This window comes from Schistocerca nitens, chromosome 3, assembly GCF_023898315.1.
Source record: "Schistocerca nitens isolate TAMUIC-IGC-003100 chromosome 3, iqSchNite1.1, whole genome shotgun sequence".
Lineage (NCBI taxonomy): Eukaryota > Metazoa > Arthropoda > Insecta > Orthoptera > Acrididae > Schistocerca > Schistocerca nitens.
Window position 1 is genome coordinate 486,118,742 of NC_064616.1, and position 14,409 is coordinate 486,133,150.

At 43.2% G+C, this 14,409-nt stretch overlaps 1 protein-coding gene across 1 annotated transcript in view; it reads left to right on the forward strand.

Annotated features, from left to right (window-relative positions):
- Positions 1–14,409, forward strand: part of LOC126249632 (feline leukemia virus subgroup C receptor-related protein 2-like) — an 84,982-nt gene that overhangs the window by 17,630 nt on the left and 52,943 nt on the right. The window contains exons 2-3 of the mRNA XM_049951309.1: positions 4,719–4,943; positions 10,715–10,856. Coding sequence (XP_049807266.1) covers positions 4,719–4,943; positions 10,715–10,856 — 367 coding nt within the window. The remainder of the gene's footprint in view (positions 1–4,718; positions 4,944–10,714; positions 10,857–14,409) is intronic.

Genomic DNA, 14,409 nt, shown 5'->3' on the forward strand with positions numbered 1-14,409 from the left:
TGGGCGAATAGATGTGCAACTGTTGAGCGACTGACCTTTCAGAGTAACAACTGGGCTACCAACAGGGTCTTCTCAAAGACCGTTAAGCGAACTTTGGTGCGTATGGGCTTCTCTACAGCAGGCGCGTAGTCCATGCATTCATCCTGACTGCTTTTAATAGGCGACGAAAACTGAAATTTGCAAACCAGTACCGCAAGTAGACGTCCACTGAGTGGCACCAGGAAGACTTTTCAGAAGAATCACATTTTATACTCCATCAGACAGGTGGCCGTCCGCGTGTACGGCGCGAAACGTCTGCGAACCAGCATCCTGCAATCAGGAGGGAATATTATGATTTCAGGAATGTTTCCGTGGCAATCTCTGAGTGATCTCGTCATTCTGGAAGGCACAATGGATCAACAAAAGTACGCATCTATCCTTGGGTCAGTTTATTTTTCCTCCGCACGATGACATCTACCAGCAGGTCGATGCAACATGTCACACACTTCGCAGTGTACGTGTGTGGTTCTAAGGGCAGCAAGATGAGGTTACCGGGCTACCGAATCCTCAAGTTTTAAACCCAATCGATAATCTGTGGGATCGACTCGATCGGACTGTTCACGCCATGCATCCTCAACCGGGAAACCTATCGCAGCTGGCCACGGCACTGGAGTAGGCTTGGCGCCGCATCCCTGTCGTTACCTTCCAGAACGTCATTGACCCTCTTCCTGCATGCCTCGCGTTGCAAAAGGTGGTTATTCAGACTTTTGACAGGTGTTCACATTAACGTAACTAGGAAGTGTATATTCATTTTCTTGGAATTAGTTGTGGTGATACGAAATGTATCAGGATGTTTGCTTGAAAATTTTGTGTACTACCACGTCTTTGTATCACGTTGCGTCCACTAAGATGCGCCATCACCGGGTCTATGTTTATTGCAACTCTTGAACGCTGCTTCAGAAACTTGACATCGACATAATGTTTCCCATTTACTCTGAAACATGTAGGTTCAAAATGGCTCTGAGCACTATGGGACTTAACTTCTAAGGTCATTAGTCCCCTAGAACTTAAAACTACTTAACCCTAACTAACCTAAGGACAACACACACATCCATGCCCGAAGCAGGATTCTAACCTGCGATCGTAGCGATCGCGCGGTTCCAGACTGTAGCGCCCAGAACCGCTCGGCCACACCGGCCGGCAAACATGTAGGAAGTGATAATTTGGAGTGGCCCGCAAAGGGTTCTCCGTTTATCGACATTCTTACAAGGTGCAAATATTATCCCACCTATTTTACAATGCTCAATGGCGCATTATTACTTAAAACTTAAATACTATATGCAATTAATGATAGGGGTATTTTTACGTACCATGAACTCCTTATTACTTACGAATTGTGTAGTACACTGGACAAAAATTAACAGCGTGTTTAACTCATTCATTTGAGGTGTTAATGATTCTCTTGACTCGAAGTGTCGCTCACGATTTTAGGCGTTTTATTCCTGTTGCTCCCCTTGGACGGTGTCTTCCTAGATGTGGTTCTATCACATACAGTATCACTAGCTCTAGCTATGGTGCCTGGTATCTTCTTGTGGCCAGTCACTAACGACTGTGCATTAAACTCTAACCTTCCTTCCTTCGTGCCGGCCGGAGAGACCGAGCGGTTCTAGGCGCTTCAGTCTAAAACCGCGCGACCGCTACGGTCGCAGGTTCGAATCCTGCCTCGGGCATGGGTGTGTGTGATGTCCTTAGGTTAGTTAGGTTTAAGTAGTGGCTCTGAGCACTGTGGGACTTAACATCTGTGGTCATCAGTCCCCTAGAACTTAGAACTACTTAAACCTAACTAACCAAAGGACATCACACACATCCATGCCCGAGGCAGGATTCGAACCTGCGACCGTAGCGGTCACAGGGTTCCAGACTGAAGCGCCTAGAACCGCACGGCCACACCGGCCGGCGTTTAAGTAGTTCTAAGTACTAGGGGACTGAAGACCTCAGCAGTTAAGTCCCATAGTGCTCAGAGCCATTTGAACCTTCCTTCCTTCCTTCTCCCTGTGGCTGAATCTTGCATTGTCAAATACAACCAAACGTCGTACAGTTTGCAACTGTTAATCGATAGACTCTTCTCCTCCTGCAGAGACTCAATGTTCCGCAGGTGTTATCTATAATTAACACAGCTGACCAATGTATGGGGTTCAAACGTCTTTTCCCTCCCAGGAGCACACGTTTTTCATCGTTGGAAGCTGTTATGGATTCGCGTTATTACGGCCACCACGGTAATATTCGATTGCACTACGCGTTAAACCGTACTCTACAGGCGCTACAGTCTGGAACCGAGCGACCGCTACGGTCGCAGGTTCGAATCCTGCCTCGGGCATGGATATGTGTGATGTCCTTAGGTCAGTTAGGTTTAATTAGTTCTAAGTTTTAGGCGACTGATGACCTCAGAAGTTAAGTCGCATAGTGTTCAGAGCCATTTGAGCCACTACTCGTAGCTATTTGATGAGCTGGCAGTAGTCAGGAAACAATGGAAGAATATGGTTTAACGCGACTTCGACGACGAGCTCATTACAGACTAAGCACACTATGGATTGCAAAGGTATACGTCCATTTCCTTTTTAAAAGAACCATTCGGATATTTGTCTTAAACAATTTAGGTAAACCAGAGGAAACCTAAATTTGAAAAGCCGGACTGGGATTTGAATGGCCGTCCTCCCGAATACGTGTCCAGTATCTTAACCATTGTATCACCCTGCACGTGAGTCAGATGGCTCCCATGCATACCTGAAACCAGTTTGTCTGCAACGATTACTACAGCTGTTCAGAGATGCGTGACAGAGGATTCTCACAGTGTTTATAAAGATAGACATGGACCCTCAGATTTTCAGTCGGCTTATGATACTCGTAATGTGTCATACTCTGAAGTCTTGGTCATGCTCTCCAAACAATTTGCCAACTCTGTTATCCATATGATGGATGACATTATTTTAATCGAGATATTATTAGGAGAATGACCAGTGAGGGAAGTGAATGAGGGAGTCCAAAAGCAGAGGGCACTATACACCTATCTGTCAAAAACGCATTGTATTCATCTCTAGAGAGACCAAGGTGCAAGTGTTCAGTACCGCTGTGCGACATAAACGTACCTACGGCAACGACACCTGACGAACGTAGATGATCTCATTTTACGGTATTTAAAATAAAAGCACTTCTACTACTCTTCGGAGCAACATCCATCAGTAGTGAATACAAACAAAGCATCAGTGGATAGGTGCAGTAGCTGCGCTTCAGGCCTAGCACGATACATACATGCTGAGTACGAAACACTACATGACAATCAACGACCATGTGAATCTCGCAGTTGAGAAAGAAAATGCCTCCCTTAGGAAGGATTCTGGGGCGAGCAGCTTCTGTACGAAACAAACATTTCTACACTGATACCTTATATCATTCTGTATTGGTAGTTTGTCGAGAAGGTTATCTGGTCAGAATAACTGGTGAAATTGCATCTAAAAATATCTATCACAGCTATTTTCGTGAAAACGTCAGTAACTTGTAGTATAATGAAATTAAATAAATTTTTTAGAGGTTGTCGGCGTAGGTAAAAGTTCAACAATTTTGCCACTCCCCCTCCTACATATTGTGTATGTCAGGCGGGTCCTATTGGTGCAATCTAACTGCAGTCCACTCTCCATATCAACAGCAACGAAATCGCCATCCATACAGACTCAGATACTTCACCTGTAGCCGTAGTTCTTCGTACACGCTTACGTTTGCTGTATTTGCGACAGTACTGCACCCTCCGTTTGGGCCCCGGTCTACCATTTATGTTGTCATAATCTTTGGAATTTTTCAGCTCTAGACTCTACGCCAGATTATTGCAATTCTGATGGCACTTGATCTTCGTGTATTGCGACATTTTAAGAAAATCGGAAAATTTTCAAAACTTTTGAAATTCCTAAACTTCTCTCGTTTTTGAATTCTCGTGATGATCAATTGGAGGGCAAGACAGGTTATAGTGCATGCATCCTTCTTCAAAATCACTTGGGTCGCTGGAATTTGGAATAAATCTCAGGGAAATGATCACGTTCATGTACATGTACGCATGGTGAGTTCGTGAAGTCCTTCATAATGATTTCACTTAATGCGGTCGGAATTTCGATGTAACACTGGCACAATCTTTCATCCTTCGGCATTAAAACGAGACTGAAATGGAAGCACTATGTCTTGTTTTAATGACTTTAGAGGAATTTCGGATTACTTCAAGAAAATCTGTTGCTTAACTGGGCGTGAATTCTCCCCCCCCCCCCCCCCGCCTCCACATGTTTTATATTTTAAAGACTTTTAAACATGAAAAGGAGAGTGTCTTTTGTAACCGATTTACTTTACCAGTATTCATGCACCACAAAGTGACATACACTTTCATTGACCTTCAGTCAAATATTTGATCGGTTTTATCGTAGCGAGCCATACGCAGAGTTACTCTTAAAAACGCGAGATCTTCACTGCACAGTGTATTCTGAGAACATAAACTTTGCTTCACAACTTGAACGCAAGGACACCAACGATACACTCAAAAACAAGTATTGGATCACATAGGGAAGTTATCAGGTGGTTGCTTACCCTGTGTGACCTTCTTGTTTGGATTATGAGAGGATAAGATAGTGATGGTAATAGGCACCGTCAGTCACGCGGCCTGTGCTGGATGTGTAAGCGTTTACCTTGCAACCTACATACAGGGCCTGCGGCTGTCGATCGTGGTGGGCGCGGCTATGAACGCTGCGGCGACGTGGCTGAAGGTGCTGGCGGTGGCGCCCGACCGCTTCTGGCTGCTGCTGCTGGCCCAGTCCATTAGCGCCGTGGCGCAGGTGTTCGTGCTCTCCGTGCCGTCCACCGTAGCTTTTGTCTGGTTCGGCGCGAAGGAGGTGTCCACGGCCTGCGCGCTCGGCGTCTTCGGCAACCAGGTGCGTCGTTAGTGTCTAGTTAGTCACTTCATACTAATAACTGCATAAATGAAAAACTAAACCGTTTGTGTTGCGATTAGGAAATGGCTACCTTGAAACTATCTTACAACGTGCAAGCAGTGAATTATGAAAGATGCACTGAAGATACAATGAATATACATAGAGCTACATGTTCCTCAAGGTTGAGTTTTAGGGCCACTGTTATCTTCGTGGTGTGTGTGTGTGTGTGTGTGTGTGTGTGTGTGTGCGCGCGTATATACACTGATGAGTCAATCATCGTGATCATCTTCTTAATAGCTTGTTTGTCCGCCTTTGAGACGAAATATATCTTTGATTCTGTGTATCAGGAATTCGACAGTTTGATGGCAGGCTTGTGGAGGTATGTAGCATTAGATGTCTACGCACAGCTAATTGGCGTAAACAACGGGTCACTGATTTGCGTCCGCAGTGATGGCGCCCGATAGCGCCCCAGATGGGTTCCATAGGATTTACATCAGCGAATTTGGTTGTCGAGACATCAACGTGAGTTCACTAAAATGCTGCTCAAACCACTGTAGCACGCTTCTGGCTCTGAGATACGGACAATTATCTGCTGAAAGATGACAGCGTCGTCGGGGAAGACATCAAGCATGAAGGGATGCAGATGGTTCGCATAATCAGCGTGCCTTCGAGTACTACCACAGGTCGCATGCAAGCGCAGGAGAATGTCTCGCATAGAATAATTCTACTCTAATCAGCCTGCGTCCGAGGCGCCCTGCACGTTTCACCTCGATGACGGCATTTGTGAAGACGACCATCGACCTAGTGTAGCAAAAATGTGGTTAACCCGGAGAGCCAGTACGGTCGAATGCCGATGGTCCCGCACCCGCTGCAGTCGTAATTGACGGTGTCGTTGGGTCAACATATGAACACATAGGGGTGGTCTACTGTGGGGTTCTCATGTTCAACAACGTACGATGAAGGGTGTGCTCTGAAACACTTGTGCGTGCACCAGCATTGTGCTCTTTCGGCAGAGATGCTACAGATCACCATCTATCCTACTTTACAGAGCAGTCAAGTCTCCCAACACCATGTTCTGTGAAGAGTCGTGGACGTCCGACCACTTAGCGTCTACTGGTAGTTTTACTGTCCTTCCATTTCTTTCCACAGATACTCACGACAGCAGCACTTGAATATTCGACCAGCTTCCCCGTTTTCGAGATACTCGTTCACAGGTTCTGTTTAATAATAATCTGCCCTTTGTCAGAGTCGCCTATCTCAATGGATTTCCCCATTTGCAGCCCATATCTTCGTTAGACTGATCCGCTGCCCATGTCTGCTCCGCTTACATACTTTTGTTACCTTGTCACGTGCTCGCAACGCCACCAGGCAGCAGCCAACGTCGCGGTGAGCAGTGGTCATAATGTTTTAGCTGATCAGTGTACGCACTGGAATAAATGGAAAATGTTACACCATGAATCACAAGTCAGATCATTAACAAACTTATTAAAGATTTTCATCATATGACGGTTATTAAACGATTAAACTTTCATTCCAGTCGGAACTGATGTCCATCGTCAAAAGTCTGTACATCTTCAGGGCATTTGTGATGAGAACTGCAATGTGGGCTCTTGTATTATCCTGTTGGAAAATGTCATTTGGTGCTCTGGTCATGAAGTACATGACAACAGAGTTTACCATGATTGCCTCATACTGGTACCATTCAATCTCACTTCAGCAATTACCAAATCATTCCTGTTGTCATATTCGGTAGCTCCACACGCCATTGTTAAAAGAGCTGGAGAGGTATGGGTCTTGAGAATCGCTGTTTTCAACAGATAGTCTACAGAAACGTTAGTGACGACGTGACTATCACAAACAGAAACAAGACTCATCACTGAACGCTACAGAATGTTACTTATTGTCCCAAATGACTCTGTCTACCAACATGGAAGTCTCTGTTGTGTTTGGTATGCTGACAGCGGTAAAAGAGATATGGAAACTCGATATCTAACCCATAGTGGTGAAAATACGCCCGTATTACAACTGTTACCATTCATTAATGCGTCAGGGCCAGTGGAAAAATTTTGCGATCCTTTCGTGTTGTAGTCCTTGCCAGACAGCTGTCCTGAATCAATCTAGACACCACTCGCTCGGGACTCATTGCACTGCAGCCGACAGTCTGAGCGATTTGGCGGTATGATAAACCCATATTCCTTAAGCCATTGACTGAAAATCCGAAAGATGACGGTAAATTGCGCGTGTACGTACTTTGGCAAACTGTGTTCCGATCTCCACCTGAGAGGTTCCAGTATAGTTAATCACATCCAAGAGCCATGATGTATTCACACGATTCTTCATCTGTAGGGCTGGCTGTTTTCTGTGTTGAAAATAAGTTCAAATAAGACTGACATTCTAATCAGCATACCCCACAGGCGTTGAGACACAAGAGTATCAGATAGGTTGCGTTCGACCAAGGTTTTCATGGTGTAGCTTTTGATTTCCGTCAGTATACGTAAAGTTGATCATCACCCACACAGAACTGAAAATTACAGGCTGCAAATGTGAACGAGCATCTCGGAAACGGCGAAGCTGATTGGACGTTTCTGCGGTGCTGTCATCATACAATGCGGAAGTCGGAGGCTTGCGCGCTCTGTAAGTCAGGAGAGGCGGCGATCTGTTGCAGATTTGAAGGCAGAGTTCAATGTTAGTGCAGGAACATTTATTTCGGGACACGCCGTTCAGCGCACGTTGTTCAACATGGGGCTCCACAACAGATATTCCCTACATGTTTCGATATTGACTCAACGAAATCGCCCATTACGATTGCAGCTGGAACGTGATGATCGAGATTGGACCGTGTATTAGTGGAAGTGAGTCGCCTGGTCGGAACAATCACGATTTTTGCTACACCAGGTGGATGACTGTGTCGGGATACGTTCTCGTTCGAACGATAGGCTGCTCGAAACATGCCAAGCGCCATAGACGTAGGCCGGTGGGGGCAGTATTATGCCATTGAGGACATTCACTCGAGCTTTCATGAGACCTGTGTAGTAATCGAAGGCACCAAGGCAGCTGTCCAGCAGGGTAAGTATCACTGTTACAAGGGTACAATCGTGCTACAGTGGTTTGAGTAGCATGGTAGTGATCTTACGTTGGTGTCTTGGCCATCAAATTTTCTTGACATTAAGCCCATGAAATTATCTGGGACGTTACCGGGCGCCAGTTACGCACCAGCAAACCATCGTCCTGTAATTCACGGGAATTGCGTGAAGCCATATTGAAGCGGAGAGCTACCAAGGACTTGTCGAATCCATGCCACGCAGAACCGCTGCAGTCTTGCATTCTAAACGTGGACTGTCAGGATATTAAGCACGTGGTCATAATATTTTGGTTCATGAGTGTACGTATCCTAAAATATGTCCTCCTGCAAAACATGCTTGCTCCCGTGAATAGCTCTATAGACAACAGCACACATAACAAGGATGACGTTTAGTTCCTGTCCTACTGGACTATGATAACGGCTGTTAAAATCGAATGACTTATGGTGAGGATTACAATTCAGTGTTAGATAAATGTATATTAGATAATTACAACGGAGTCTGTGTTGCGCCCATTAAAGAACATGGAGAATTACGATGCACGTTATCAAGCAGTACTGATGATGCGGCTCAGGAAATTCCTATGCAAGGCATGCATACTAGTACTGCAGAAAAGCAAGAATATAGAACTAAATACCAAGATCAACAGAGAACAATTTCTTGGAAAAACACATGACATCGTAAGGGCTTCCTCAGGGCATAAAGTATCTGAGATGCTATTCGCAAACGTACTTCAGTTTCACCTAGTGGAGCAACAAATCGAAGAGAAAAACACAGTGCATGCATACGAGACATCTATACGCGATTATTCTTTGGACATATCAGGGACAGGTATTTCCTGCACTTCTATGCATTTCTTTCTCCCCAGCTAGCCCTCAGTACACGCTGAGACGAAGACACATCAGAAGAACATTGTGTACATGCAGAATGTTTCATAAAGATTTATCCTATTTTACAAAACTACATCTTTTACATTAATGAAGATAGAAACTTCTAGTAAATTTTAAATTACGCATAAGATTAAGAAGTTTTATTTTAAAAAAGTACCTGCTTCTACTATTGTACTTCTTTTACGTGCTGGTTTTTTTAAATATGTTCTATATTCCTTCCACCGGACGCACAAATAACATCCAGACGATAGTAGAACTCGACCCATACTTTTGCAAGCATGCTTAGAGTTACTGCACCGAACGTGGTGCAGTGGTTAGCACACTAGACACGCATTCAGAAGGACGACTGTTCATATCCGCGTCCGGCCAATCAGCTTTAGCTTTTCCGTGATTTCCCTAAATCTCTCCAGGCAAATGCCGTACTGATTCTTTCGAAAGGGCCCAGCCGATTTTCTTCCCCATCCTTGAAACACTCCGTCTCTAATGACCTCGATGTCGACAGTCTATTAAACAATAATCTCCCCTCCTTCCTTGCCTTGAAGTTACCGCATTCACTGCGGCTGCTATCTAGCATCGCTGCTCCCTCAAAGTTGTTGGAAGGGGAAGCATATCAACTGAGTCTGTGACGACACCTGCGACAATTTTGATGCCACTGGAATCCCCTGGTGAACCAGACGTCGCTGCATTGTCTGATACGCAACATCTGACTGGTCCATCCTCACTCCAGAGTGGGTGGCAGACAGTGGTGGGTTCGCGTGTCACTGGGCGGAAGGCGAAAGAGGGAGCAGGCCGTGCGGCTGGCTCCCTACGTCTTAGTAACAGGTACGAGGTGCTTCCCAGTGTTGATGACAACTCTGAGCCAGCACGGGATGCCTCTCCTGTTGGGCCAGTGGTCGAGTTTCCTGCCAAGTCCGGACAAGTACAGAGGGTGGGTACGCTAGTCATTGGGAGCTCCAATGTTAGGCGGGTGATGGAGCCCCTCAGGGAAATAGCAGGCAAGGCGGGAAAGAATTCCAGTGTGCATTCGGTATGTTTGCCGGAAGGTCTCATCCGTTATGTGGAGGAGGCCCTGCCGGCGGCTATCGAGCGCACTGGGTGCAACCTGTTGCATGTAGTGGCACATGTCAGCACGAATGAAGCCTGCCGCTTTGGTTCTGAGGCTATCCTCGGCTCCTTACGGTGGCGTCTGTATTGGTGGATCATAAAGTGCAATGAATATTCTCCTAAGCATGATAAGGTGGCGTGACCTGTAGGAAGAGATGCAGGTATGTTCTACGAGAGTATATTCAGTGGGAGCATACCTAGTACTTGGGATGAAAGAGAAGCTATTAATTAAGCAGCTGATAATGGTACACGCTGATGATATTATGTCTTGAAGAAAATAATACACTATTAGGCAGAAACATAATGCTTAACCCGAAATTCCTTCTAAACTGTAAAAGATTCTGTCTGGTTTTGAAATATAGGTACCAACTGCAGGATGAAATTAACAAGAGTAAAGAGTATGACATGAAGTTCCTGAAAAAAATGACATTCACAAAAAAACCTGTTGTGTTAGACAACAGATGTTTTATCACACTGCTCCTACCCACAGTTGCCAATCAGTGTAAACTTCCATCACTCTTCAATAAAGATCAGCTACTGAAGCGCTATTAAAGCTAATGGACGATTTGCTCTATACTATAGACGTCTAAGAATAGAAAGCATTTTTCAGGGGCAAAGAGCTTTTAATCCTGATCTAATTAGCTGTTATGCAAGACGACAAAAGTACAGCTCACGAAAGAATGGATGTCTGTTGCAGCTTGGAGTATCCATTAGCTTCCTAGTGAACCCCCTCGTAGTACGGGATCACGAGAGCGTGGAAGACATTGGATGGGACCTCAAAGTGGCAGCATACGCCTTCGCCGGTGGATGCACGTTAGTGTTCCTGCTTGCCCTTGCGTGTAAGTAACGCCAGCCTGACTAGCAAGTACATTTAAATTTATAATAAGATGGGTGCCATTAAAACATTTGTAATATTGTAAACTGTTAGGTAGATGCTGAGAGTTGCTACACATAGCACTCGAATTTCAAAGACATCTTGCATTCTGTAGGTTTCCAGTAGTTTGTGAAGAGGAAATACTAAGTTAAATGTATCATGTACTCCACCATAAAGACCGACCGAGGGAGATGGAGGCTTCATTAAGACCAATGGAAACTCTAGTGACAGTTTTCTAGGAGCTCACTTTGGATGAGACTTTTGCAAAGATCGGTTTTTGTGGTCAGGACAACATTGGGAGGCTATGTTAGGTAGTGGTCAGTATGCTAGTGCGACTCTAGAAGCTAATTTATGTAGTGGTGCATTTATTATACTATCAAGCTTGTTTCTGAAGAGGAAATACTAAGTTAAATGTATCATGTACTCCACCACAAAGACCGACCGAGGGACATGGAGGCTTCATTAAGACCAATGGAAACTCTAGTGACAGTTTTTTAGGAGCTCACTTTGGATTTGACTTTCGCAAAGATCGGTTTTTGTGGTCAGGACAACATTGGTAGGCTATGTTAGGTAGTGGTCAGTATGCTAGTGCGACTCTAGGAGCTAATTTATGTAGTGGTGCATTTGTTATACTACCAAGCCTGATAATCTCTTTTATATTGATAACGTTTATTAACTATAAACTTTTTCTCTTGAGTGACGCATTTGTAATTAATATGAGGTAAATGGATTAGGTGTGTTAGCTGCAGGAACGTTTTATTTCACGTAACTCCAGCTGATTCAGGACTACAGATTAACTGATTCAGTTACCCTTTGGGAAACTTATTCTGAAACAATTATCATCTTTTCGCCATCATTAAAATTAAAAAAGATAATATACCCATTGTTTCATTATTATCTCAAGGTCACTTTCCTGTAAGTTAGTTACAGAATAATTGCAAGTGGACTTCTACTTATGTGCATTAATAGATGGGTGTTGACATTGTGAGGTCGTGACGATTTGTGGACAGGACAGATTATCTTATGTAGCAGGTGCATGATGACGGCAGCGAGCTGTGTGTACAGTGGGTGTGTCAAACTAGGGTAGGCATTTAGTGGCTCCAAGTGATGGACATAATTTATGTCCACGACCAAAGTCTAGAGTCATCGCCTAACAAATGTTGAAATATTTTACATCTGCAAAAACAGTACGGTGTCCTAGTAGAGTATGTCACACACGACATTCCACAAGCTGTTCTTTGGGAATGTCCCTACATTTTATGGGATAATTTGTATTCTGAGTTCCGCCATTGAATTTATTTTTTAGGAACTTTCTTGCTTTTGCGTAATGACCTTCTTCCCTGTGTGAGGACGCACACAATCAGCAAATACGCTCATTTCAAAAAGCATATTAGTCTTGTGTCATGTTTAATTTCTGTGATATCTGCAAACTCAGTGTCTTTTTGTCAGTGTCCTTGGACTGTCTTCTCCATTGTAATATTATTGTACTGGCGTACAGGTAAAAAAGTAATAAGCACCTATTCGATTCTCAGGCTACTTTGGTAGTATTCTCCAGAAGGCGACTGCAACGTCATTGCCTGGTGAGTCCCTCTGCTTCCCATGCCTGTGACTCAGTTGGCTTGGTGTCCCTTCAAACAGACATGCAGACATGTTAAGACTCGTATTTGAGGCACTCGTGGTTCAAATTCCGGTCTGGCTGACTAAATTTAGCTTTTATGACTTCTCCAAATCACTTGAGGGGAATGCTGGGATGATTCCTTAAAACAAGACCAAGTGCTTTGTCCAGTCCGACCTTGCGTTCCGTCGTTGATGACGTTGACGTTGATGGGACGATACAGACTGATCTTCCTTCCTTTATCAGAGCGGCTGATTAGATTAGATTAGATTAATACTAGTTCCATGGATCATGAATACGATATTTCGTAATGATGTGGAACGAGTCGAATTTTCCAATACATGACAAAATTAGGTTAATTTAACAACATTCTTAAGTTAATATAACAACTTTATTTTATTGTGTTTTTTGGTTTTCTTTATTTTTTATTTTTATTTTTTTTATTTTTTATTTATTTTTTAATATTTTTTTGTTTTTTTTTCTTAATTTATATCTAAAAATTCCTCTATGGAGTAGAAGGAGTTGTCATTCAGAAATTCTTTTAATTTCTTCTTAAATACTTGTTGGTTATCTGTCAGACTTTTGATACTATTTGTTAAGTGACCAAAGACTTTAGTGCCAGTACAATTCACCCCTTTCTGTGCCAAAGTTAGATTTAATCTTGAATAGTGAAGATCATCCTTTCTCCTAGTATTGTAGTTATGCACACTGCTATTACTTTTGAATTGGGTTTGGTTGTTAATAACAAATTTCATAAGAGAGTATATATACTGAGAAGCTACTGTGAATATCCCTAGATCCTTAAATAAATGTCTGCATGATGATCTTGGGTGGACTCCAGCTATTATTCTGATTACACGCTTTTGTGCAATAAATACTTTATTCCTCAGTGATGAATTACCCCAAAATATGATGCCATATGAAAGCAATGAGTGAAAATAGGCGTAGTAAGCTAATTTACTAAGATGTTTATCACCAAAATTTGCAATGACCCTTATTGCATAAGTAGCTGAACTCAAACGTTTCAGCAGATCATCAATGTGTTTCTTCCAATTTAATCTCTCATCAATGGACACACCTAAAAATTTGCAATATTCTACCTTAGCTATATGCTTCTGATTAAGGTCTATATTTATTAATGGCGTCATACCATTCACTGTACAGAACTGTATGTACTGTGTCTTATCAAAATTCAGTGAGAGTCCGTTTACAAGGAACCACTTAGTAATTTTCTGAAAGACAGTATTGACAATTTCATCAGTTAATTCTTGTTTGCCAGGTGCGATTACTATACTTGTATCATCAGCAAAGAGAACTAACTTTGCCTCTTCATGAATATAGAATGGCAAGTCATTAATATATAATAAGAACAACAAAGGACCCAAGACTGACCCTTGTGGAACCCCATTCTTGATAGTTCCCCAGTCTGAGGACTGTGCTGATCTTTGCATGTTACGAGAACTACTTATTTCAACTTTCTGCACTCTTCCAGTTAGGTACGAATTAAACCATTTGTGCACTGTCCCACTCATGCCACAATACTTGAGCTTGTCTAGCAGAATTTCATGATTTACACAATCAAAAGCCTTTGAGAGATCACAAAAAATCCCAATGGGTGGTGTTCGGTTATTCAGATCATTCAAAATTTGACTGGTGAAAGCATATATGGCATTTTCTGTTGAAAAACCTTTCTGAAAACCAAACTGACATTTTGTTAGTACTTCATTTTTACAGATATGTGAAGCTACTCTTGATTACATTACTTTCTCAAAAATTTTGGATAAAGCTGTTAGAAGGGAGATTGGACGGTAATTGTTGACATCAGATCTATCCCCCTTTTTATGCAAAGGTATAACAATAGCATATTTCAGTCTATCAGGGAAAATGCCCTGTTCCAGAGAGC